Source organism: Elephantulus edwardii, unplaced genomic scaffold (genome assembly GCF_000299155.1).
Source record: "Elephantulus edwardii isolate Elephantulus edwardi_28Jun2011 unplaced genomic scaffold, EleEdw1.0 scaffold00083, whole genome shotgun sequence".
Classification (NCBI taxonomy): Eukaryota; Metazoa; Chordata; class Mammalia; order Macroscelidea; family Macroscelididae; genus Elephantulus; species Elephantulus edwardii.
The window spans coordinates 4,902,796-4,928,965 of NW_006399833.1; the positions used below are offsets into that span (position 1 = coordinate 4,902,796).

At 39.3% G+C, this 26,170-nt stretch overlaps 1 protein-coding gene across 2 annotated transcripts in view; it reads left to right on the forward strand.

Moving 5' to 3' along the window:
- Positions 1 to 7,657: 7,657 nt before the first annotated feature.
- ATG4A (autophagy related 4A, cysteine peptidase) overlaps positions 7,658 to 26,170 on the forward strand; it is a 31,729-nt gene continuing 13,216 nt past the window's right edge. For both annotated transcript variants that reach the window (XM_006889907.1, XM_006889908.1), the window contains exons 1-5: positions 7,658 to 7,766; positions 14,764 to 14,835; positions 19,049 to 19,147; positions 22,337 to 22,438; positions 22,611 to 22,683. In XM_006889907.1, coding sequence (XP_006889969.1) covers positions 19,087 to 19,147; positions 22,337 to 22,438; positions 22,611 to 22,683 — 236 coding nt within the window. In that variant the 5' untranslated portion in view covers positions 7,658 to 7,766; positions 14,764 to 14,835; positions 19,049 to 19,086. The remainder of the gene's footprint in view (positions 7,767 to 14,763; positions 14,836 to 19,048; positions 19,148 to 22,336; positions 22,439 to 22,610; positions 22,684 to 26,170) is intronic.

Sequence of the window (26,170 nt, forward strand, 5' to 3'; positions counted from 1 at the left end):
GATTTAACCCTCTCTAGGATGAATCTGTTTTCTTGGCAGTCCATGGTACATTCAATACTCTTCTCCAGCACCATAGCTCAAAGGCGTCAATTCTCTTTCTATCCTCCCTAGTCATTGTCCAACTCCCTGATGCATAACAAGTGATTGCAAAAACCATGGCCTGTGTCAGGCGCACCTTAGTCTCCAGAGAGACACCATTGCTTTTCAGTACTTTAGAGAGGTCCCTAACAGTAGACTTTCCCATCGCAATATGTCTTTTAATTTCCTGGCTATTGGTGCCGAGAGTGTTGACCGTGGAGCAGAGCAAACTGAAGCTGTGAACATTACCCATTATGTACAGTATTTGGATGAGCTTCCAGATTGATTTATGCTGGGAAGCAAGAGTAGCATCCACTTCCTAAAACTATATGCCTCTGGAAACTCTACAAACTCTCTAAACTCTACAAACTCTCTATACTCTTTGAATGTACAGAAATGATGGTAGTTATAGAACAGAGTTCTGTACAGAAATTATGTTAGTCATAGAACAGAGTTTAGATCTTTTGTGCAAAACTTACTCTCAGTCGTATTCGACTTGACAACACTTAACCACTGCTAAGTGAAAATTGTGCTGTTATATCTGGAGGAACACTCTTGCACTTTGTACATCACTCTTTGTTCATGTGCAGTATGGAGTAACCTGGGTTGCTGTGATGCTAAACCTTATGCCATTGGGGTATCAAATACCAGAATGGCTTCCCAATGTGGACAGTGTTTGGTGGAGCTCCCAGATATAAAACGGGTTTGGAAGCAGGAGTGGCATCCACTTCCTAAACCACATGCCTCTGGAAACTCTATGAACTTAGTGAAATGACGACATTTATGGAAAGGTATTGGGTCTTTTGTTCACAGAGTCACTATGAGTCGTGCTTGATTTGACGGCAATCAACAACAACTGTTAAGAGTGTTGATTGTGGAGCTGAGTAAGCTGTAATTGTTAACAACCTCAATCTCTTTCCCATCTCTCATGGTGCTGCCAATTGGCTCGGTGGTGAGAATCCTTGTCTTCTTGATGTTGAGCTTCAATCCATATTGAAAACTACAATCCTTGACCTTCTGCAGCAAGTGCTTCAGGTGTGTCTCAGTTTCAGCAAGCAAGGTTGTGTCATCTGCATAATACAGGTTGTTGATGAGTCTTCCTCCAATTCTACATAGACCCTACATAAATAGTTCTTTAAAAAGCTTAATGCTCAAGACAGACATTTTTTACTGTTGTTGTTAGATACCATCATATCAACTGTGACTCATAACCCATAACAACTCATAACAGATTTAAACTTTGCCTTATCTTGTACCATCATTGTGATCCTCAAAATGCTGGAGCCCATTGTTAAAATCACTTTTTCAATCTATTTTGTTGAGATGTCAGTCTGTCTTGTTGAGGATCTTTGTCTCTTTCTCTGAACTTTCTTAGCATGTTGTCTTTTTCCAACGACTGGCCCCTCCTAACAATATATTCAAAGCATGTGAGATGAAGTTTCACCATCCTTGCCTCCAAGGAGAACCCTGATTGCACTTTCCCCAAAACATATCTGTTCTTTTGGTAGTCCATGGGATATTCACTACTCCTTGTCAACACCACAATTCCAAGACATCAATTCTTTTTCTGACTTCCATATTCATTGTCCAACCTCCACATTCATATGAAGCAATTGAAAAATACCATGGCTTGGATCAGGCACACTTTAGTCTTTTAAGATTTTTTTTTTTACTAGTTAAAAGAAACTATTATTTGGTTTTACAAAAGACTTCAAGGGAGATTTTTTTGGTTTAAAGTTTAAAAATTATCTCAGGGCAGTAGTTTAGGGTGTTCATCGTGGTTCCAGAAAGTTTAGAGTTCATGAGAATTTTAAATGAATTTTTTTTAAATTTTACTCCTTTTGATCAGTATTCCTCCATAGACTCTTTACCTAGACCGTTCAGTAATGGTAGCTAGGCAGCATTTAGTTCTCCTGGTCTCCTGGCATAGGAGGCAGTTATTCATGGAGTCAATTAGCCACACATTTCATCTCTTTCTTTTACACTTGACTCTCCTCTCTGTGTCACAATAGGCAAATAGAGCCAAACTGTTTTGCCTTGGATGGCCACAGTCTAGACTTTATTACATGAGGACCTAGGAGGTAGAACAGAAGCACTAAACACCATATTAGGTCAGTTAACTGGGATGCCTGTGAAACCATGCCCTGAACCTCCACACTAAGGAAACAAATGGCATGAAGTATTTGGTTGTCTATATAAAGTAGCCTTAGTAGCTGTTCATTGTTATCACACGACTTTTGGAAGCAGTAGTAGTTGTTGTTGTTGTCGTCCTTGTGTACCATGGAGTCCCATAACTGACCCATGACTGACCCTCCAGCGGGTTTTCAGAGACAGTTAATTGCACAGGAGGAGATTGTCTAGCCTCCCATGGAGCAGCTGGTGGCCTCAAGCCGCACACCATTGGGATTGCAGAGCATCTTCTTGCCACTAGGCCGCCATAGCTCCCTATGCAATACTCATTACTAAAGTAAAATGCAAAAGGATGAAACGTTTTTTGTCCATCCATTATACCTTTGTAAAATTTCATTTTAGGTGCACCAAACGAGTATTTGTCCCTGTATTGTGCCTGTCAATGTAGACAGAAAGAGAAAGCTGATATCAGGTTTGGTAGTTTTAAAAGGCAATACAAAATATAGTGTGGGGGGAAATTAAAGGTTATTGTTAATCAGAAAATACTCTATTGGACATGAGATTTCACTTTTGGGCCACTTTTTCTCCTCTCTGAAGTCATCTTTTCTGAGAACTATACCTATTTTTTTTTGTGAGACCTAAGTTTCAGGTCCCCTGTATATAATCTCACTGCTCTTTGTTTCTGTGAATCTTGTTTTCCCATCCTGCCTATCATTTGTTTCATACATGTCTCTCTGCTTAATGCATTTTGGGAGCCTGTCTTCTAAGAAGGGAATCAGGAATGGCTTTCTTTTGGACCTACCTGGGCCTGAGAGGGAATTATGAGCAAAAGTGAAAGTCTTTGGCTGCCATTTTGGTTAAAATCATCCCAAATGAAGCTGGGAAGCTAGCATGGGCTTTAAGGGGTTGTCCTAATTTAAGCAGGTAGCTAGGCAATGACTCACTGGGGCAGAGTTGGTAATAGAGAAATGGTGATTGTTTTCTTGCTGTTTGTTTGTTTTTATTTTTTAATTGAGATTTTAATGTAAGTTTATAGATAACTTGGATTTCCATTCATTCATTGTTGCACATTTTCCTCCCTGCCCCTCCTAGTTCGTTTTTCTCTTTGAAGAAAAAAAAAATTCTTTCATTGTTGTACAATTCCCCATCCCCATCCCAGGCTTTGTTTTTATTTTGCCAATATTAAAAAAGGGGTATAAGTCTCACATGCATATGTGCTTTAATGCCACTCTTTGCTGCTCCACCAGGTCAGTGCTGGAATGGTCTCTTTCCTCCATGTCTCTCAAAGCTATTCATTTTCCAAATTTGTCTTTCTGCCTGGGCTGCACTTAATGTTCATTTGAATCTGATTTCTTCAGACTGTGAGGGGTACAAGGTAGGGTAGAGAGAAGTACACAGTGTGACTTTCCTGTCTGGGTATACCACCTCCTGGGGATGGCCTGATCTGGTGATCATTTTTAGCTTGGTATTTCCTGGGTACCAGCCAAAAGCAGAGGCCAGTGTCAGGGACGCTAAGGCTGCAGAGGTTCCCTGGCAGCTTTAGTAGTGATGACTTTTCACCAGGGAATGAAATGCCTGCCTCATTTATAACTTTAGGTTTGAAGTATTGCAGAGATTATAACCTTAATAATGGGAATTTATTGAGGAGAAAGACTATTTACCCCAGTCCTTTCCTAAGATTGGAATTATGTCGTATATTTTTTTAAAAAAGGGCAGTAGCTAAAGGGTACAGGATGAGGGGAAGGTCTGAAAGGAATGTATGCTTAGGCATTATATGTACGATAATACTCTAGAACAAGAGGTGTATTGCAAAGTGCACTGGAGGAGGGAAAAGGAATGTGGAGGGAGGAAAATGTGCAACAATGTATAAATGAAAACCAAACCTTTCTGTAAACCTTCATGAAAATCGCAATTTAAAAAAAGAAGTGCTTGTACAACTTGAACTTCCTACAAAGTATTTTGATCAGGTGCACTTGTTTTCAGAATTAGATAAGACTAATTTAGATTTGGGACATTTATTTCTATGAAAACAACATACTTCTCCTAAAAAAAACCCAACCAAATAATTTGTTCTTTCTCATGAATTAAACATATCCACAATATCTTATATCTACCCAGGAAGCTATTATCAAAGGACTCTTTGGTTCTAGTTTGGGAGAGTTGTTACAGCTCTGCAGAGCCACAGAAGAATCCCTTCTCTGAACTTCTCTCCTCATAGGGTCTGATGAACTTTCAGAAATGGGAGGAAAAAGTGAGTACTGGGTGGGGGGGTGGATGGTGTCTTAGCTTGAAATATGTTTTCTCATGGAAAACCACCATTAAACTATGACATATACCATCACTTTTCTATTTCTGGCTACAGGTTAAAATAGACTTTTGTAGACTGTCTTGCAAACTTATTTACGCTCAAGAAATTATCTTTCCCCCCTCAAAAATAATTCACCTTGTTGTGGCTGATCCTCCTGTGGGTTTTCAGAAACTATTAATCACACAGGAGATTGCCCACCTTTTCTCTCTCTAAGAGCGACTGGTGGATTTGAACCACATGTTTTCAGGTTGACTGCACAACTCCTTCCCACTTGGCCAAGTACATTAAATGATATTACATTAAATTATTTAACCACCTCATAAGCCAGTCTTGATTCTTTCAGCCAACCCTTTCCCTACAGGTGGTACAAAAGTGCATTTTAACTCATCCCACATTAACCAGTTGCCATCAAGTTGATTCTGACTTAATGGCAACCTCGTATCTTTCAGAATAGAACTGTGCTCCACAGGATTTTTCATGACTGAGATCTTTTAGAAATGCATCTCCAGGTCTTTCTTTAGAAATGCGCCTGGGTGATTTAGGGAGTTCTGGTGGCCTAGTGGCAAGAAGCTGTGCTGCAATCCTGAAGACACATGATTTTAATCCACCAGCTGCTCTGCGGGAGAAGGATGGGCAATCTCTTCTTGTGCGGTTTACTGCCCCTGAAAACCTGCCGGAGGGTCTCACTTCCAAACTGACGGTACACAACAATTGGGTGATTTAGAACAGCTAGCTAACCTTCAAATCGTTTCCACCACCTAAGGACTCTCATATCACATAGTTCTATTTATGAAGATGTGGCCTGTGAATAAATGAAGTTTAATTATAATTACTGAGTTACTTTATCTTAAGAGATAACCATAGCCAGTTGTTATGTCCCATTGAGTCTCCTCTGACTCATAGCAACCCTATGAACTATAGCTCTGAAGCCTTCCCTATCCTGAGCCAGTGTGTGTTTCTAACACACCTATCCCCATTACCCTAGTTACTGGGTCAGTTGGTCTCATCTGGGTCTTCCTCTCCTGTGCTGTTCCTCCGCCCCTTCTAAGCATCATGTCCTTCTCCAGGGACTGGTCCTTCCTGGTCATATGCCCGAAGTATTGTGAGTCTGAATAATAAGTACTCTTACATCCTTAAAGGCAAGGAAGGTGAAACAACTTCTTACATACTTCAGGCTTGTTGTCAGGAGGAGCAAGCCCTTGGAAAAAGATGTCATGTTTGTAAAAGAGAGGAAGACTCTCAATAAGTTGGATTGACACAGTGATTGTAACAATGGCAGAGATTATAAGGATGGCACTGGATAGGGCAAGGTTTCAATCTGTTGTTCATAGAGCTGACAGCACCTATGAGAATGCAGTAAGGAAACTCTCCAAATTTCTGAGGAGCAGTGAGGTTAGTTTGAGGACTAAGATGCACCTGATTCAGACCATGGTCTTTTCAGTCACTTTCTGTGCATTTGAGAGCTGGAGAATGAGTAAGGATGATAGAAGAATAATTGATGCCATTAAGCTCTGGTGTGAAGAGTGTTGAATATCCCATGGACTGTCAAAAGAACAAACAGATATATCTTGGAGAAGGTGCAGCCAGAACGCTCCTTGGAGGCAAAGATCTCACATACTTTAGGCATGTTGCTAGGAGAGGCTATTACTTGGAGAAGGATATCATGCTTAGTAAAGTGGAGGGATGGTGAAGGAAAGGAAGACCCTTAACCAGGTGGACTGACACAGTAACTGCAGCAATGGGTTTGAGTGTGCCAAATAGTGAGATTAGCACCGGGTGGGGACAGGGTTCAGATCCGTTATTGTTCATAGGGTCACTGTGAGTTGAACTCGATGTCACCTCACAACAACAACTGCACCACCACAATCTTTCTTTGTTGAAGCCATATATGAATAAAATGTAAAATAGAAAATCAATGTATACAAACTTTGTAAGTAAACCAGTATAAATTTTTTTTAAAAAAATACTGTAAATACATTTGTTTTTTTGCTAAAATATTGCTGTTTTCACAGTTGTGCAATATTTCAGATTTCTAAGTCACTGGCTACTAAAAAACTACAATGCAAACCTCAAAATACACCATGTGGCACAGCCAGAAAGCGGGTATGCAGATATTGTCCTATCACTTTGATACATTTGTGCCAGGAAAGTGACCATTTTAAAAAATGGCTACATGAGGAGAAAAATTAATATAACTGTACTCGGGGCCTTCAGAATGACTCAGAACTTACTGCACACTGACCCTCTAGGGTAGAGGCTGTAAATCGCATGGTAGGAGATTGCCCATCTTTCTCCTGAGAAGCAGCTGGTGGATCTGAACCACCTGGCTTTTGGTTGGCAGCACAACTCCTTACCCACTAGAAGACCAGGAGTCCCTTAATGTTTGTTTATCATATATAACTGTCGTCAAATTCTTTAAAGTCCTTGCCAAATGTGACCAAGAGAAAGAGAACGTCAAAAGAGATGGTCAATATAATTTTAACAAAATTCTTTTGCTGTTGTGAATATATACAAGAAAACCCCCAAGGATTCAGCAACCTCTAAATGTCCCATTTGGTGACATTGATCACATTCTTCGAGTTGTGCAATCATTCCCACCCTCCTTTTCTGAGTTGTTCCTTGACCCTTCACATAAACTCACTACCCCCTAAGGTTCCTAAATAATCTTTTAAGTTGCTATTGTCAGTTTGATCCCATAGAGAGAGTTCTTAAAAGAGCACAATGCTTAAAGCAGACATTCTTTGCTACTTAGGCTAAACTATTATTGGTTTTAAGAATGCTTAAGGGGATATTTTTGGTTTAAGCATTAAAGGTTATCTCAGGGCTGATTAATATAATTGGTACCACTAAATTTACATGTGAAAACCATTTAATTGGTGAATGTTGTTTTTAATCTATATATAAATATAGGGTTTTTTTATCATAATTGTAACTACAACAATAAAACAACAGAGAGATGACTGAAAAGAAATCCATTTACTAGAGGATTTAAGGCCTCCTGAGTAGTTTTGTTCCCTAAGGTAAGGATTTGCTTCCATTACAATTTGAGCTGATGGTCTTTCATGCTCGAGGGAAGGCATGCTAAGAGATCCAGCCCCTTTTCTATTAAATTGTGCTTAAGTTTCTCCTTGTCTTTCAGTTTTATCCAAGTATGAAAACCAGATTACTATTTTCACTGACTACCTAGAAGAATTCCCAGATACAGATGAAGTGGTATGGATCTTAGGGAAGCAGCATCTCCTTAAAACAGGTAAGATTTGAGATGATTTGATTGTGAAAATCCAAATGAGGTACGAGCCTAAGGGGACTTCTAAACAACCCATGACTATCAAAAACAAAAACAAGATTGCAAAATCCAAGATATTTGAGTTCTTTTTTTTCTTCCATTTTTTTTTAATTTTAATGAAAGTTTACAGAAACTTTGAATTTCCATTCATTCATTGTTGCATACTTTCCTCCCTGTTCACCCTGACCCCCCAGTTCGTTTTTCTCTTTGAAAAGTAAAAAAAAGAAAAGTAAAAAAAATTTTTTTTTCATTATTATACAATCCTCACCCCTAAAGTCCATTCCACTATGCAGCTTTCATTCTGGACTCTTGTCATGACAAAACCTAATCATATATTTCTTTTAAACACTTCTCTCCCTCATCTGTTTCAATGCAGTGTACATGATTTATCCCCTCTTAGTTTCCTCTCGACCCCAATGTCAGTCCTGCTTTACAACAGTGGCACTATGCAGTATTTGTCCTTTTGTGACTGAGATATTTCACTCAGCATAATGTCCATCTAAGCAGGTATATGCACACCATGATTATTGCAGCTTTGTTCACAATAGCAAAGAGTTGGAAATAACTCAAGTGGCCATCAACAAACGAATGGATAGAGAAGCTATAGTATATTCACACAATGGAATACTATATGCTGCATTGAAAAACAAGGAACTCATGAAATATTATACAAAATGGGTGACCATGGAGGATATTTGAGTTCTTGACTAACTGTACTATTGGTTCTGTGTAGAAATTTTAGCCACCACAGCTAGATAAAAAAATAGACTGGGGATTTTCTTCTTTACCCTCACATGCTCCTAGATTGAGTGAGACCTTTTAGCCAGCATTGAAGGAGACTTCTCTGGGGTTTCTGTCACTCTGGAGAGAGATCCTTTATAAAGGTATGAGTGTGGGGCTAGGAACAAATAGCTGAACAAGTGAGGAAGTTGGGCATTTTCTAGTTCTTCTGAGTTTGGTTTCATGAATTTGTTTAGAGAATTGTAAACAGAGCCCAGGACTGGCAACTGGAGGGATTATATTACAATTCTTTCATTTCAAAATAAGTGCTTTGTATGTGTAGATCTAACTTGTTTCATTTGTTTATATTAGATGCTATAGAGTCAGAATGAAACTCTGCCTGTCACTGTGACAATCTCACAATCTCTACTGTGCTTACACTCATTGTTGACAGTCACTGTATCAGTCCATCTCATTGGAGATCTTCCTCTATTATATAGACCCTCTACTTTTCCAAGCTTGATGTCCTTCTTCATAGGCTAACCCCTCCTGACAATATGCACAAAGTGTCAGAGATAAAGCAGAGAGACACTCTGGCTTCATTTCTTCTAGGACAGATTTGTCTGTGCTTTGGTAGTCCATGGTCTATTCAATATTTTTTGCCAACACCACAATTGAAAGACATCTGTTCTTAAATACACCACAATTGAAAGACATCAATTTATTGATATTCATTAAGAATGAATTAATCATTGTCCAACTTTAACATTCATGTAAAGTAATTTAAATACCTTTCCTAGAGTCAGGTGTACCTTAATCTTTAAAGTGACAATATTGCTCCTCCACACTTTAAAGAGGGCTTTAGCAGCAGAATTGTCTAGTGCAAGCTATCATTTGATTACATGACTGCTTCTTCCATGAATTTTGATTGTGGCTCCAAATAAAATGAAACTCATTGACAACTTCAATCTATTCTTCATTCATCATAATACTGTTTATTGATCCTGTTGTGAGAATTATTGTTTTCTTTATTCTGAAAGCTATGTAGTCTTTGAGCATCATCAGTAAGTGTTTCAAGGTATCTTCATTTTCTGCAAACAAGGTTGTATCATCCTCATATTTGTCCAGCTTCTCAGATGATTTGTTCATGCATACAGATTGACTAAAAAGAAACAAACATGATGAATACCTTTCCTGGCTTTAAGCCATGCACTCTCTCCTTGTTCTGTTGAAACAACTGCTTCTTGGTCTATGTACAGTTTTATTTGTCATTCCCATTCTTTTAAATGTTATCCATAATTTATTATGATCCACACAGTTGACTGCCTTTGCATAGGGAATAAAACCCAAATAAACATCTTTCTGGTATTTTATGCTTTAAGTCAATATTCATCTGCTAACAGCAGTGATACCTCTTGTTCTGTAGCCTCCTCTCAATCCCACCTGAATTCCTGACAGTTCCCTATTGATGTATTGTTCCAGCTGTTGTGAAATAATCTTGAGTAAGATTTTACTTACATATTTTGTTAAGGACTTTACAAGATAATTTCCACATTCTTTTGAATTATTGTTTTTGAATGGGCATAAATATGAATTTCTTCCAGTTGGTTGGCTAGATTTCTTGGCATAGATGAGTGAGTACTCACCCATTTGTTGAAACATCTGTGCATTTCTGGAACCTTGTTTTTTTGGGTTTTTTGGTTTTGGATTTTTGGGGTTTTTTTTCCTCCCAATTCCTTAAGTGAAATCTGGACTTCTTATTTCAGTAACATTGGTTCTTGATCATATGCTGCCTCCTGAAATGGTTCAATATTGAATAATTCTTTTTGGAATAGTAACTTGATTCTCTCTATCATTAGAATTTTTTTAATTTAGTATTTTTTACTGTTTGTTCATTTATGCCCACTTTCCTCCCACCCCACCTCCCCCAATACTCCTGCTAAGCCTATTAATTGTCATATGCGTGTTCTCTAATAATCCATTCATTTCAGAATGTCCTTCTTTTCAGGTACAGTGAGTCTTGTGTGTCTCTTCCATCTTTTTATGTTTTCTTTGTAATTGAATTTTTTTTATCCTCAAATACTTTCTTATTTTAATAGGAGTACAAGATTCTCATTTTTAAAAATATAGGTATTTAGATAATGGAAACAAATAAAATTTTGCCCACGGAATTCTTCATATTGTAACTTGAGACCTGAGGGTTTGTTGTTTTTTTCTTCAGTTCTTTCCATTTGAGAGATGTTGGGCATACCCTTCCTTTTGGGTTTTCTAACTCCAGACTTTTATACATTTTGTTATAGCACTTTTGTTTCTGGCACTCCCTTTTGAAATATTCTGGTCAGCTTGCTTCATCAATTCTTCCTTTAGCTTTATTAAGCATTCTACATTCAATAGCAAATTTCAGAGTTTCTTCTTACATCCATTGTGGACTTTTCTTTCTCTTCAATGATCTTTTTCTTCCATTGAACCCCACAACTTGTCTAGTTTTTGTTCATGGCTGATCCTAGGTGCCATCAAGTCAACTATGACCATCACTTCATCCTTCACCATCTTAATAATATCTGATATACTAGAGCCCAATATTACAGTCACTGTTTCAATCCATCTTGTTGCTTTCTCTAGCTTTCCCAGCACATCTTTTTCCAAGGAGACCTTGACACAAAGTCTTACCATTTGTACTCCTCAAAGGAACACCCTGGCAGCACTTCCTCCAAGATATATTTGCTTATTCTTTTTGTAGTCTGTGGTATATTCTGTATTTGTCATCAACAAACACCACAATTCAAAGGCACTATTCTTCAGTCTTCCTTATTCATTGTCCAGCTCTCAAACTTATAACAAGTGATTTAAAAGACCATGGCTTGGATCAGGCACACCATAGCCTTTAAACTGATATCTTTGTTCTTTAGTACTTTGTAGGGGACCTTGGCAGCAGATGCAAAAATGCATCTTTTAATTCATTAACTGCTTTTACCATGAGTGTTGATTAGGGATTCAAATAGAGTGAAATATTTGACAACTCCAATCTTTTCTCTATCTTGACATTGCTTACTGGTCTAGTGGTGAAAATTTTTTGTCTTCTTGTTGTTGAGATAAAATCTATATTGATATTCTGAAGCAAATGTTTCAAGTCACCCTCACTTTTAACAAGCAAGGTTGTACCATCTCCATAACAAAGATAGCTGGTGAGTCTTCCTCCAGTCCTAATACCATTGTTATTGTTTGTTCTTATGTGGCATCGAGTCATAGCGACCCTATGTACAACAGCCCTAAACTCTGCTCTGTCCTGTGCCAATCGCACCGTCTCTGATACACCCATCCCGATTACCCCAGTCACTGAATCAATCCACCTCCTAGAGGGCCTTCCTCTCCTGCGCTGTCACTCCACCCTATGAAGCATGATGTCCCTCTCCAAGGACCGGTCCCTCCTTATAACATGTCCTAAGTACGTTAGATGGAGCCTCAGAATCCTTGCCTCCAAGGAGCAACCTGGTTTGACCCTTTCCAAGATGAATCTGTTTGTTTTCCTAGAAGTCCATTGAGCAGTCCTCAATACTCTTCTCCAGCACCACAGCTCAAAGGCATCAATTCTCCTTCTATCCTCCCTCATCATTGTCCAACTCTCTGATGCATAGCAAGTGATTGCAAAGACCATGGCCTGTATCAGACGCACCTTCGTCTCTAGAGAGACACCATTGCTTTTCAGTACTTTAGAGAGGTCCCTAACAGTAGACTTTCCCATCGCAATATGTCTTTTAATTTCCTGGCTACTGGTGCCGAGAGTATTGACTGTGGAGCCAAGCAAACTAAAGCTGTGAACATGTTTCTAACTAACAATTATTTGTTTCAAGCTTTTGCTTTCCAATAGTTACTTATTATGAATGCATCTTGCTTGCACTTTCTATCAATTTTAGGCTGCAGAAGTTGGTAGGTAGATATCTTTAGTTTCCTCATCATTGGCTTCATTAGTTGGTGTGTAAATTTGAATAGTAGCCATATTAACTTACAGTTTTTTGATCTGTGACAAAATGAATTCCCTACCTTACCAATTATGCCTATATTCAGTTGTTCTGTTGGAGAATGGCTTTGAAAGAAAAATCATTGTTAAAATTTTCACCCAATAACAATTTAGAAATGTGTCAAAATTTTCCACTAAGCATCCCTCAACTTTCCCAACTCATAGCCAAACTGGAAGAAGTAGAGAAGGTCAGAGCAGGGAATGTGGTGTAAACATTTTCAGGAAGGTATGTAACACTAGTTAATATCTATTACAAGGTACCTGTGCCAGGTACCATCTAAGGTCTTCACATGTATCTTCTTGTTGGACACTCCTAATTTTATGAAGTATTACATTTGGCTCAGATAAGTGGCACAAATTCAAAGCTGGAATTATCATGGAAACTAGATTTTTTTTTTGAGCCATGGAAGCTGATGAACCCCTAAAACTCTTTAAACCTTAAAAATATTTCTGAAGTCTTCTTAAAATCAAAGAATCATTTTAGCTTTAGCTAGTAAACAAAGTCTGCCTTGAGCATTATGCTCTTAAAAGCTAATTATGTGGGATCAAATTGGAGAGATTTCATAGGAACCTTAGGGGGTATTGGGTTTATGTTAATTGACGGAGGACCGTCCAGAAAAGGAGGGTGAGGATGGTTGTAGAACTTGAAGAATATGCTCAGCCTCACTGTATAGATAGAAACTATTGAATAAGTGTATAATTTTATGTGTATAGTTTGGAAAACAAAAAAATATTAAATTATATGTATCTTTAAAAGATCAAAGCACTTGTAAGTAGTTGGGTCCAGGTTCAAACCTAGGCAAATTATGACTCCAGAAGCCTTACTCTTAGCATTCGTATGTCAGCTTCTTCAATATGTGGTAGGTACTGAGGATCTGAAGGGAGAAGGGGAAATCTAAACAGCTCAACTTTCTGAGTTGCTCAAAAGAAAGACAAGAGAGAAAAATAGATACTGGGAAAAGACATCATGCTGGGCAGGGCGGCAAGTCAGAGAAAGGAAGACTCTCAACAAGATGAATTGATACAGTGATTGTAACAGTCGTCTGGAGCATATCAGAGATTGTGAGGGTATCACAGGACAGGGCAGGATTCATTCAGATCATTGGGTTGCTATGAGTTGTAGTCAACTCAATGACACCTAACAACAACAAATTGAGAAAATGATAAATTCCCTTCTCTTCAAGTGCATTGGGCCCAAGTTCTCTCCAACAGAGTAAGACAAATAATAACACATAAAAGAACAGATGAAAATGTAGAAATTGTATTTGTGGCAGTCAGTGTATTTATGTCATACTGTGGAAAAAGAAAGCATACTATGGGGAAAGACAAAAAATCATTTGTGGTATTCTACATCCATTTAGATTATGAGTGCAAGTTCAATTAGCTATTATGTATTGATTTTAAAAAATATACTTACATTTCCTTAACAGAGAGATTTCCTTTTAAGTTATACACTCACACACATCCCACCCTATTTTTAGGTAACAGTGAGTATGAGAGAGATTCAATCAGCCATCATCATTAAAAGACTCATTGCCTTGTTTGTAGATGATATAGGATCCTTGCTTTTGGTATTCATTATCTTTTCATTGTGACTCCACTTTAATATCTGCCAGAGCAATGGGGCCCAGTAAGAAGAAGATAGGAAACAACAATCATCACTGTCAGTTTGTCTGGCTAAAACACAAGTACAGGGAAACTACTGAAATTATTTGGCTTAAATGGGATTGAGGCCAGGCAGTGTTTCATTCCATTGTACACTATGAGTCTAGACTGAATTGACAGCAAATCAAGTTGCTCATCAGAGGCAAGGATTTTGAAGCTCCATCTCACATCCTTTGGGATGTGACCGGGAGGAGAACATCAAGCTTGGAAGAGTGGAGGGACAGCACAGGAGAGGACAACCCTGGATGAGATGGACTGACAAAGTAACTGGGGTTATAGGACAGGTGTGTCAGAGATGGTGAGATTGGCTCAGGATAGGGGAGGCGCCAAAGCTATTGTGCATAGGGTCACTATGAGGTGCAGACGACTGACAGTACATAGCAACAGCAGCAGCATACCAATGGACTGGTTATTTGAAAATGAATTGATATATTGTTGACCCAGAAATCGAAGGCTAGTATTTTTAGATTAACGTGTAGCAATTTTATTTTAGTGTCTGGTGATTTAAGGAGCTCTAGTGGCATGGTAATTTAACTTTGATTTCATGTTTAATTACAGAAAGATCTAAGCTGTTGTCTGATATAAGTGCTCGTCTGTGGTTTACATACAGAAGGAAATTTTCACCAATTGGTAGGTATATCATTTGTTGTACTGTGCTTTCCCCCCTAATAGCCTGAACTTCCCAGAAGCATCAGAACTTTCTATGGCAAAGAATTTGCTTTAACGGAGTAGGTAAACCTTATACATAATGCAAAAAGGTTTATCATTGACAAACCTCAGCATATGTGGTTACATAATGTTAATGTGCAATACCAATAGATTTTTTGTTTACTTTTAAATTTTTTTATTTTTGAGATTTTTTTAAAAATTTGCGTTGTTTTATATGATCATTCACACACATTATGTCTTATAAAATTAATCACCACTGATCTATGCAGATCTTTTCAGATCCCCACTGCATCTTTCCTAAGTCCTTAACCCCCTCAGTCCACCCACTAAACTCTGCAACCCGTAGTTTCCCCCTGCAACAGATCTCCTGCCCCCTGCTCTAACAATAATTTTTTTTCACTTTCTTTCCCCTTGAATTCTTTTATATTGGCATACTTACAAAGTTTGTATACATTGTGTTTTACATACTTCTTCATTCACATTATGTTTCATACAATCATTCCCAGGTATTATATTTTATAAAATTAATCACCATTGGACCTTAGCCATCATTATCCTGTCTTACCAGGTCCTGATGGATTCATCTCATTTCCTTCACTCCCTTCCTCAACCCCCCAAACTGTGCAACCCCGTGGTTTCGCTCCTACCCATCCTCACACCTCTATTCCCACTCCTTACCCACTCTGGTTCCATACATGTTTTACTACTTATCCTTCTATTTTTACATGAATGCAGTATTTGTCCTTATGAAACTGAGTTACTACCAATATCTTTTTTAAACCCCCTTCTGATTGTTCTGATTGTTGGTTTGCTTTATGTTCAAGAGCAAAGAAAGAATTCGAATAAATCTTTAACTTGCCTAATACCGATTAAATGACAGGCTAACTTACTATTAGTTTCTTAGTTACCTTATAGGGAGCTAGATAATATTTTGATGCCTTATTAAAAAGAAATTCCTTTATGAATAAAAATAATAAAAAAATTCTAGTCTGTTGCTTTTTTGGAGTTACTTGAATATTAAGGATCATTTTAGCTTAAAAAAAGGAACTTGGTGGCACAGTAGCTAAAGCAGTTGTCTACTAGCCTAAAGATCAGCAGTTTGAACCTACCAGCCACACTGTGTGAGAAAGGAATACCAATCTATTGCCAAAAGGTTTATAAAGCCTTGGAATTGCAACAGTTGGTTCTACTCTATCCTGTTGTTGTCGTTGAGTACCATCAAGTTGGATCCAACCCATAGCTGACACCCACTGGATTTTCAGAGTTAGTTAATCTCACAGGAGGAGATTGCCCATCCTCTATCCTAAAGGGTCATTATGAGTCAGAATTCACTATCTGGCAGTGGGTAGTGATGTTGTGCCTTGAAAGAAAGGAAATAACTCCTCTGACTATTTTTTCCTCACTGTGAAATTAAAGTACTTTGCAACTGGAAGATAAATCATGATAGACTTCCTTAGAATTCATTCCAAGCTGTTAAAGTACCAAATGCCTTCTATTAAAATGGTAATGTAATAAACCAAATGTATATACTCTCTGTAGAGAAAATAAAATATTTGCAGGTAGGATGGCTTCTTCCTAGTATCACAGCCATCAGAAATGGTCACCAAATTCAAATGTGGGGAGCTACACTCCAAAGTGAGCTCTGGTGGCCTAGTGGCAAGAAGCTGCACTGCAATCCCGAAGGCACAAGGTTAGAGACCACCTAGCTTGGAAGAAGGATTGGCAATCGCCTCCTGTGGGATTGACTGCCTCTGAAAACCCGCCAGAGGGTCAGCTGTGTGTTGGTTCCGACCCTAAGGTACACAACAATAGCAGCATTCCAAAGTGGAAATCTGTTTGAGCAGTTTTGATGTGGGGATGGGCCTATTAATTGGAGTGAGACCAACCTTTATAATAAGTGGAAGGACCCAAACAAACAAAAGAACAATATATTGCTCACTGGTTCTAAACTGTTAACTTACTTTGGGTGAGGAGCACTGTGCATATCTGGGAAATGTTTGCATTTCAACTTTGCCAATATTTTAGCAATAAATGATTTTTTTAAAAAAAAATGTGGGCCCCATTGCATCTTTTCCACAGTAATCCGGCCTAGAATGTCACCATTAAAAAGAGTTCAAATTGGCTCAATCTTCCTTTTCTATCTTTATAGTAACTCTCCTTTTGTCTTGAAAACAAAAGGACAAGTTGACCACCTTGGTGATTTGGTCTTAACAGGGTTGATGACTCCCTTTTAAGTTAAACTTTTCTGTGATAATTTTCCTATCGTACCTTCCCACTTCTAGGAAAGGAAATCCATTACAGTAAAATGTCTCCTTGTGACTTTCCATTTTTCTGCTTTCATTGGTGTCTTGAGAAAGGATATTGCACTCACTCTGGCTATGTACATGGGATTTTCTTTACATGAAGTGTTTTGTGTTGTTGTTTGGTGTTTTTTTTTAAATGGAACCCTTCATTTTACTTAATTTATTAACTGTTTTGAAACTCTCTAAAATGTAACACAGAGAGGTCTCAGGGTCTAGTCTCCCCCAGCAGCTCTGGCAGAGAAAGATGACAAATCTCCTCCCATGTGATTTGGTTTGTTCTGACTCGGTGGCAATGACTTTGGAGTTCTAAGATGTAATACCTTTCTGATTTATTAATATTATTTATATTATACCATACATACTGTCCTAAATATTTATGTGATCCTGTGTGGGTTGTAGGACACTTTAACGGATATTCTTTAACTTAATTCTTAGAGCACACACTTGTAGTTGTTGTGTGCTGTCAAGTTGGAACCAACTCATGGTTGACCCTCCAGGGGTTTTCAGAGGCAGTTAATTACATGGGAGGAGATTGCCCATCTTTCTCCTGTAGAGCCAGCTGGTAGATTTGAACCTTGTGCATTTAGGATCACCGCACAGATTCTTACCACTAGGCCAGCAGAGTATGTGCAATGAGCCCCAGTCTATAGATGAGACTTGGAGTCGGTAACTAAAGACTGGTCTTCAAGTACTCATCCCTCTGGTTTTACATGGTCTTTTTTGCTGTTCAGAAAGTCAGGGTAACGGTGGGCATAGTTCAGTGCTGAGAATGAAATGTGAATGAAGGATAGTGTGAAACACAATGTACATGAACTTTGTAAGCAAACCAGTTGTTGTGGTTGTTGTTATGTACTCTAGAGTTGGTTGCAATTCATAGCGAACCTATGTGCCTTAAACCTTGCTCTATCCTGTGCCAACCTAATTGTCTCTGACACACCAACCCCCAATACCCCAGTCACTGAATCAATCCATCTCATATCAGGGTCTTCATCCCCTGCGCTGTCCCTCCACCCTACCAAGCATGATGTCCCTCTCTAAGGGCTGGTCCCTCATTGCAGCATGTCCAAAGTATGTCAGATGAAGCTTTAGAATCCTTGCCTCCTGGTCTCACCTCTCTAGGATGAATCTATTTGTTCTCCTAGAAGTCCATGGTATGTTTGCTACTCTTCTCCAGCACCACAGCTCAAAGGCATTAGTTCTCCTTTTATCGAGTATAAAATAAAAAGTTATATTTTTATTTATAAAAATAAAATTAAAAAGCTTTTCAAGTACTTTTGCCTTTGGGATAATTATCGTTGATGGCAATTGTTCCCTAACTAAGGTAAAAGAGTCTTCCCTGAAAAGTTTAGGGGTATGGAAATGGACTGTGCAAGGCAGAGTTATGTTCAGATTCAACTCAGATTCATGGCCTTCAAGATGGAGCTGACTTTTCAGAGTCTGTCAAAGTTGCACGGGATCCAATTGCCCATCCCTGTGGAGCTGCTCGTGGATTTGAACAAGCTGCCTTTAGGTTATCAGTACAACTCCCTGCAATGACCCCACCAAATGGGATGAGCTAAGTGATGGTGATGATACATGACGATCTTCTACTGAAATTGCATGTATACCCAGAAGTCTTAAAGCAGAAAGCCTAAGGACCAAGTTTTGTTTGTTTTATCTTTAAGCCACATTTCCTCTTTTGTCTAAATCAGCACTATAGTTACAAGTACCAATTCTATATGGAAACTCCTTGACCTCTGAGTATGTCCCTTGCCTCCCTTTTCAGAGTATGTATTTGCCTGTCTTGTATAATTACTAAATAATGCTGATTCTTAGGGAAAGGGCAATTTAAGGAACCCATATTCATTCTCGGTGACTATTTTTGCCAACAGGGGGGACTGGCCCTTCATCAGATGCTGGCTGGGGATGCATGCTACGCTGCGGACAGATGATGTTAGCTCAAGCGCTTATCTGCAGACACTTGGGAAGGGGTGAGTTAACATCAGTGCTCTGAACTGTCTCAAAGGACTCGATAGTGTCACTTAGCGCTGTCGGTCTTGACACCCATACCGGACTTTTGGCACACTCATTAACAAAGCTGCAGACCCCAAAATGCCCTATGAATGCTCATGCGGCTGGGCTGGCAATTTTACAAAGTCCCTCCTGAGAGGAAACCCCTGGTATTTCCTTGTGACTCACCACGCCAGAGAAAGTTCCTTTTCTGGGATCGAATTGAACCTGGAGGCAGGTGTGCCATTAAGAGTTTTCCATCTATGCTATTGTTTAAGGGAGTCCTTAAATATATCAGATGACCAAGTGAGCAGGAAGAAGGGTGCAGCGGTCAGTCCGTTTCTTGACTTCATTTCAACTCCATGCCTGGTGGGGGATATATGTAAGTGACCTAGAGGAAGTGTGCAATGGAGAAGTTGGTGCTATTTTGGTTTTGGTTCACTCACAGCGCTCCCTTCATGATAAAAAAATCCTTAAAATCATTTTCTCAGAAGGCCACTTTATTGAGAACCTTCTGCTAACCATCCCTGAGACTCTGAATCTTGTTAAAAAATGTGTGTGCTACCCTGTTGGCCTCTTGGGGAGAACGTGGACTGGACACCGGTTCAAGCACTTGACTGAAAGTCCGTTTTGGGCTTGCGATGAAAGGCTACCTTGCGTGACATTGGGCTACTGAACACATTGATGGTTGCTAATTGAGGTTTGTTGTTGTTGTGGAGTTGATAAGACTCATTGGACCTTAGGAGTGACAGATCTGAACCTCATCTCACACTGTCCTCATGATCTCTGCCAGGCTTGAGCCCTTTGTTTTTTGTTTTTGGGGTTTTTCCCCTCCGTTTTTCTAGTAGTTTATTTAAAAAATCAAATACAAATTTGAACAACTTCTTTCAATTTCCCTCACCCCCTCCCCAATCAAATTGTACAACCCAATGACTAATCATCCCTCCCCACTGCACATCCACATCCCTCTGCTTCCAACCTCTCCCCCTCTTCCTGGATCCTTATACTCATTCTACAATCATGGTTTTATACAATATTTGTCCTTATGGGACTGAGTTTGTTCACTCAGCATAATGCTCTCCAGTCCCTCCCAAGTTAGGTAATACTTTACAAAATCATTGCTTCTGAGTGCTACGTAGTATTCCATTGTGTGAATGTAGCATAATTTCTCAATCCATTCATTTGTGGTTGGACATTTGGGCTGTTTCCATGTTCTTGCGATGGTGAATAATGGTGCTATGAACATTGGTGTACAAATCTCTGTGCCTCAGTTCTCATATTCTCAGGGTATATTCCAAGTAGTGGAATAACTGGGCCATATGGAATTTATCAGTTTTTTGAGGAAGCACCAAACTGCCTTCCAGAATGGCACTTGAGCCCTTTGTTATGGTCACTGTGTCAATCCAAGTCTTCGTCTTTTTCTCTTACCCTCCACTTTTTCCAAGAACTGCCCTCTCCTGAGGACATTGAAGTTTAGAAGGAGGGAAACAGCACTCCCTTTTCCCAACTGTCCAACTTCCCAGATCCTATTATAGAGAGGATTGAGAAAGGGTCTAAGGAGATTTTAGAGCTTATTCCCGTCTTTTAAAGGAACCAAGGGGGGACATCTTTATGTCCTTTGTCATTCTTTAAGACTTGGTGCCACCAAATAGTCTATACTTGTGTTACACTAGGCAGTATTACAATTTCTGTTTTACAGATGAAGGAACTGAGACTTGGAGAAACAAGGTATTTTTCCCAGGGTCAATAAACAAAGAAGTGCGTATTTGGGAATAGAATTCAGGTCTTTTGGTTTCTTGTCTGGTATTTTTTTTTCCTTCCCTACTGCTCACGTGCTTCTTTGTGCAGAGAGTTTTATGGTAACATTTTTCTCATTTATGAAACACTTCAAGATGCTTATTCTGGAAAGTATTTTTGTGGGAAGTGAATTGGATAAAAATCCCCACAGTCAGCAGCCGTCTCAGTTGTTTCAATATGGAGACAAGTAGCAGGAAGAATCCGGAAATGGATCTCGTAGCTAAGATGAATTCTGTGCATTTAGAAAGAAGTGTCTTGGGGGTTTCTTATTCAGCACTTTTTAAATTGAGGTAGTGTTCACGTATCACTGTCATCAGTAAATATTTAGTGGCACTGAACAGCCAGATAATCAGGGCTTTCCTGAACTTGGACAATCTGGTAGCTAATGAGAAAAAAGTTGGATGTGGTTCACCCTCTGAAGACTGCTCTAAGCGGGAAATTTAAGCCTTTGATTTTGATAATACTAGAAGCAAATGAAGAGTGAAGGCTCTTTGACTTCCAGTACATTTCAGCCATCAATTCAAATGCCCTCAAAAAAAAACCTCAGGAGAGACATTTATATCTTGAAAGCAAACTAAATCTCAGAAATAAGCCCCATTATACAGAGTTCTGAGGGGGCAAGGGGGGGCATATCATGTTTTCAAGAGGGATTATATAGCATCTTTGTAGTTATCCTCAGTAAGTGCTAAATGGCCTCTGTAGGATTTGGGGAAATGTGCCTAAGGCATGATTGAGATCCCTACAGATGTGGTTCACTTGGGCTTGCTCTTAAGGAAACCTTGGATGGCCGATAGCAAAATTATTTGTTTTTCCAAAGGTTAGTTGGGACCTTGTAAAAGGTGGTTTAAAATGGAAACTTGTGGGGTGTTTTAAAACCTGCTTTAGTCATATAGTGAAGATGTTCCTCCATGGACAGTCATATGTCAGAATAGCATTTTCCTCTCCTGAGACCCCTTTGGCAATACTCTCTGAAGATGAGGACCAAAACCATTGCTACCTGTGTGGCAATGACACATCATGACATCTGGATAGACTGCAGGGCTTTGTGGTGACCTGTCCACCTAGCAGTTGACTGGAAAGGCCTTTGTCATGGGAAGCCTTTGTGAAACAGCATTTTCATGTTACATTCATCCAGCTCCAGCTACTGGGTGAAGGCAATTCATTGGTCAATCCCTTGTTTTACTTTCTACCTACTGAGTCTTTGAAAAGAATGCATTTTCAGATGTCTTTGTCATCCAAATTAAAGATACTCAGAAATCTTCTAAAAAGTTCCCTTATTTTCCTGCTAACTTTGTCATTTTTCATCATAATGCAGCAGAAGTATATAGTTCTAGAAATTATGTTTTAAGATTAATTTCTTTTCCCTTAAAAAGACTGGAACTGGGAGAAACAGAGAGAACAACCCAAAGAATACCAGCGAATCCTCCAGTGCTTCTTAGATAGGAAAGACTGTTGCTACTCTATCCATCAAATGGGTAAGGCTATAAAGACAATATACCTCTATGTGTGCATACCTTATATGTGCTTTACCTTCAAAGCCACTAAGTTATCTGTCTACTTGGATATTTATGTAAAAAAATTGATTTGTGGTTGCTGGGAGATCTTTTGCTAACATGTTTCTTTTTCCCCTCCTCCACATAAAAACAGCACAAATGGGTGTAGGAGAAGGGAAATCAATCGGTGAATGGTTTGGACCAAATACAGTTGCCCAGGTGTTAAAGTAAGTGAAAGAATTGAAAGAATCTGGTGTCCAGCTTCTACTGTCTTCCTCCCCAGCCAGCTAATTCGCTTATCAACACAATGATTCTTGCAATCTCACTGCATTAGTTATCAGATAGCTGTACTGTTTTGTTCAGCCAGGGCTTTGAAATGCTTAAGTGTGTGGACTTTTGTCTTGACGTATCAGAGTTATATTCATTTGCACTGGTCTGTATGGATGCCCACCAAGAAGTATTAATTATCTCACTCCAGCCTGGTGATAAGGAGTTGCACTGTCAACCCAAAAGCATGAGGTTCAAATTCTTGAGCTGTTCCGTGGGAGAAAGATGGACCATCTCCTCCCATGCAATTTCTTGCCTCTGAAAACCTGGTGCAGGGTCAGCTAGAAGTTGGTCCCGATTTGACAGTAAACAACAGTGACAGATTGCCACTCATTTGCCAGGGAGAAGTTTGAAACCAAAGAGTACATTCTAACAGGTGAAGACTGATCCTGTGTGGCAAGAAATGGACTGCTACTCAAATAATATCCACTTATTCAACAGTTACTGAGTCCCTCCACTTTGCTATTATTGTTGTTATCAAGTACCAACTCCTAGTTGACTCTCCAGCTGGTTTTCAGAGGCAGTAAATTGCACAGGAAGAGATTGCCCATCTTCCTTCTGTGGAGCAGCAGCAGCACAACTGTTTACCATTAGGGCCACAAGAGCTCCCTCCACTTTGCTAAGTGCTGGAGAAATAAAAACAAACTGGAACTCAAGGAGCTCACTGCCTACTACAGAGGCCAAGGGGATCTGGGAAGTCGAGGCACTTCCTTTTGTCAGAGTTACCAAAGTCAAAGTAAAAATCATTGCTGTTGAATCAAAACCTACTCATATCTGACCTTCCACTAGATTTCTGAGATTGTAAATCACATGGGAGGAGGGTGCCCATCTTTCTCCCACAGAGTCTTAGTGGATTTGAACCACCAGAGGGGTCCCAGCTTCGAGTCAGCAGCCCAACTCCCTAGAAGCCATGCCACCATACTTTTGTTAACCAGAACTCATCTCCCATGAGACGTGAGATGGAACAGGTAGGACTAAAGTTGTAGTTAAAGAGGGTAAGTGGCATCAGTACCTTCATCACCAAGCCACATCACTTATGGTCGTTTTCGTTTTTGACAGCCTGTCCCTGAAGGAAAATACCATTAGGGCAGAGATCATCTTTGTTGTCTTCTATTCTTGTATAAAGCATATACTTGTATATTCTTTATATGCTATAACACTATCATATAAAACTGCTTGTAACACATAAGTGCTCAATAAATACTTGATAAATGAGTGAAAATACACTTAGGATCTGGAACCAAATGAAGGTATAAGAAGATTGAAACCATCTGGACCCCTTTGGTGCAGAGTGCTTCAATTCCTGACTACTCTGGAGCCTTATTGTAGGAACTACAGGTAGACCCTGGCTTTTGAAGTATTTAAGTTACGATAAACTATACTTCACTTCTGACCAACTAGGTTTTTTTATTTATTTTATTTTTTAGACTTCTTATTGATAATACTATACATATAATGTTGCAGTGTAGAATTTGCTGATGTTATCATTCTCAGATGTTCACTTACAGAAGTTCAGTGCTATGATTTATAAAGATACCCATAAGAAAAGGAAAATATACAGAAAACAAACAAAAAAAACCCCCTCATACGAAGCCCAATAAATTTTACTTAGCTCTGTTATGCATCTGAGAGCTGGACAGTGATTAAGAATGACAGAAGCATTGATGCCTTTGAGCTGTAGTGTTGGAGGAGAGTGTGGAATATGCCATTGATATCCAAAAGAACAAACAGATATGTCTTGGAGAAAGTGTAGTCAGAGTGATCCTTGGAGGCAAATATGGCAAAGCTTCGTCTCACATACTTTGGGTGTGTTGTTAGGAGGGACTATTCCTTGGAAAGGTGTTTGGAAAGGTTGAGGGTCAACAAGAGAGGATGGCCCTCAATGAGATGGATTGAGGCAGTGACTGTAGCTCCAGTGTGTCAGAGATAAGGATAGTACAGGATAGGACAAGGTTCATATCTGTTGTTAATAGGACCCCTATGAGTCCTACTTGACTTGCTAGAACCTAACAATAACTACCTAGTTAGGAAACTCTGGTGGCCTAGTGAGTAAGGAGTTGAGTTGTCAACCCAAAGGCAGGCAATATGAATCCAGCAGATGTTCCTCTGGAGAAAGATGGCCAGTCTCCTCTCATGCAATCTACAATCTCTGAAAACTTACTAGGAGGTCAGCTATGAGTCAATTCCAACTCCACATCACATAAGAACAACAACAACAAACTAGATGAAACTTCGTCTCACATACTTCAGGCATGTTGTTAGGATGTTTCTGTCCTTGGAAAAAGACATTGTACTGAGAAATGTGAAGGATCAGAGAAACAGAGGAAGATCCTCAACAAAATGAATGAATACAGTGACAACAACAATGGACTTAAGCATGATGCTGATTGTTAAGACAGTGCACAATAGGGCAAGGTTCAGATCTTTTGTTCATAGGGTCGCTACAAGTCATAGGCTACTTAATGGAGCCTAACAACCAATTTTACTTATGTTAGAACCAACTACAACAGTTTTCTGAATGGAACCCCATTGTAAATAGGAGACTACTTATACTGCATGTTGTCTTAAAGATGGATTGTCCAACTGTTAAAATAAAGCAAAAGGATTTTATTGGAAGCATAAGAACAGTGAAATGGGGTAAGTCATAGACTTCTGCCATGTGGAGACCATGAATCCAAGGGGCAGCTGATCCATGAAGATAGATCTAGGCCATATTCAGGAGTTAACCTCAACAACCTACTGCCATTCAATCGATTCCAATTTATAGCAACTTGGTAGGACAGAGTAGAACTGCCTCGTAGAGTTTCCAAGATTATAAATCTTTTAAAGAGGAGACTGCCTCATCTAGCTTCCATAGAGCGGATGGTGGGTTGGAACCACTGGCCTTTTGGTTAGCAGCTGAACTCTTTAGCCACTGGGCTACCAGAGCTTCTTAGGCATTAACAGGAAAGAATATTCTGATTGACTAGCTAATGCAAAATCTTCTCATTGGCTATTTTTGGTAAACCACTAAGGATATGCCTCAGCAAGTTCTTTGAGTATATATCTTTCTTCTTGAGGGTAAGCTGCTCCTTTCTTGTTTACTCACCAACAGTCATGGGCCACCTCAGAAACAGAAGCAAAGCCTAGGACAAAATGGTGTGTAAGCCATGTAGTTATGTCAAATAACCCAAAGGCCCTTACACATTCCCTGAGAGCCTCTTACACAATGGGCTATGATAGCAGCCTTCATCAGAAGACTCTAATAAATTCCGGCAGCCTGCTGGTGCCTTCCTCCTTGACTAACCATAGGGCAGATGTTCCTTAATTATAGGCTTGATTCTCTGTGTAGGTAGATTAACAGCCTGTCAATAAGAAGCAGAAGTTAAGAAAGGTAAGCCTAGACCC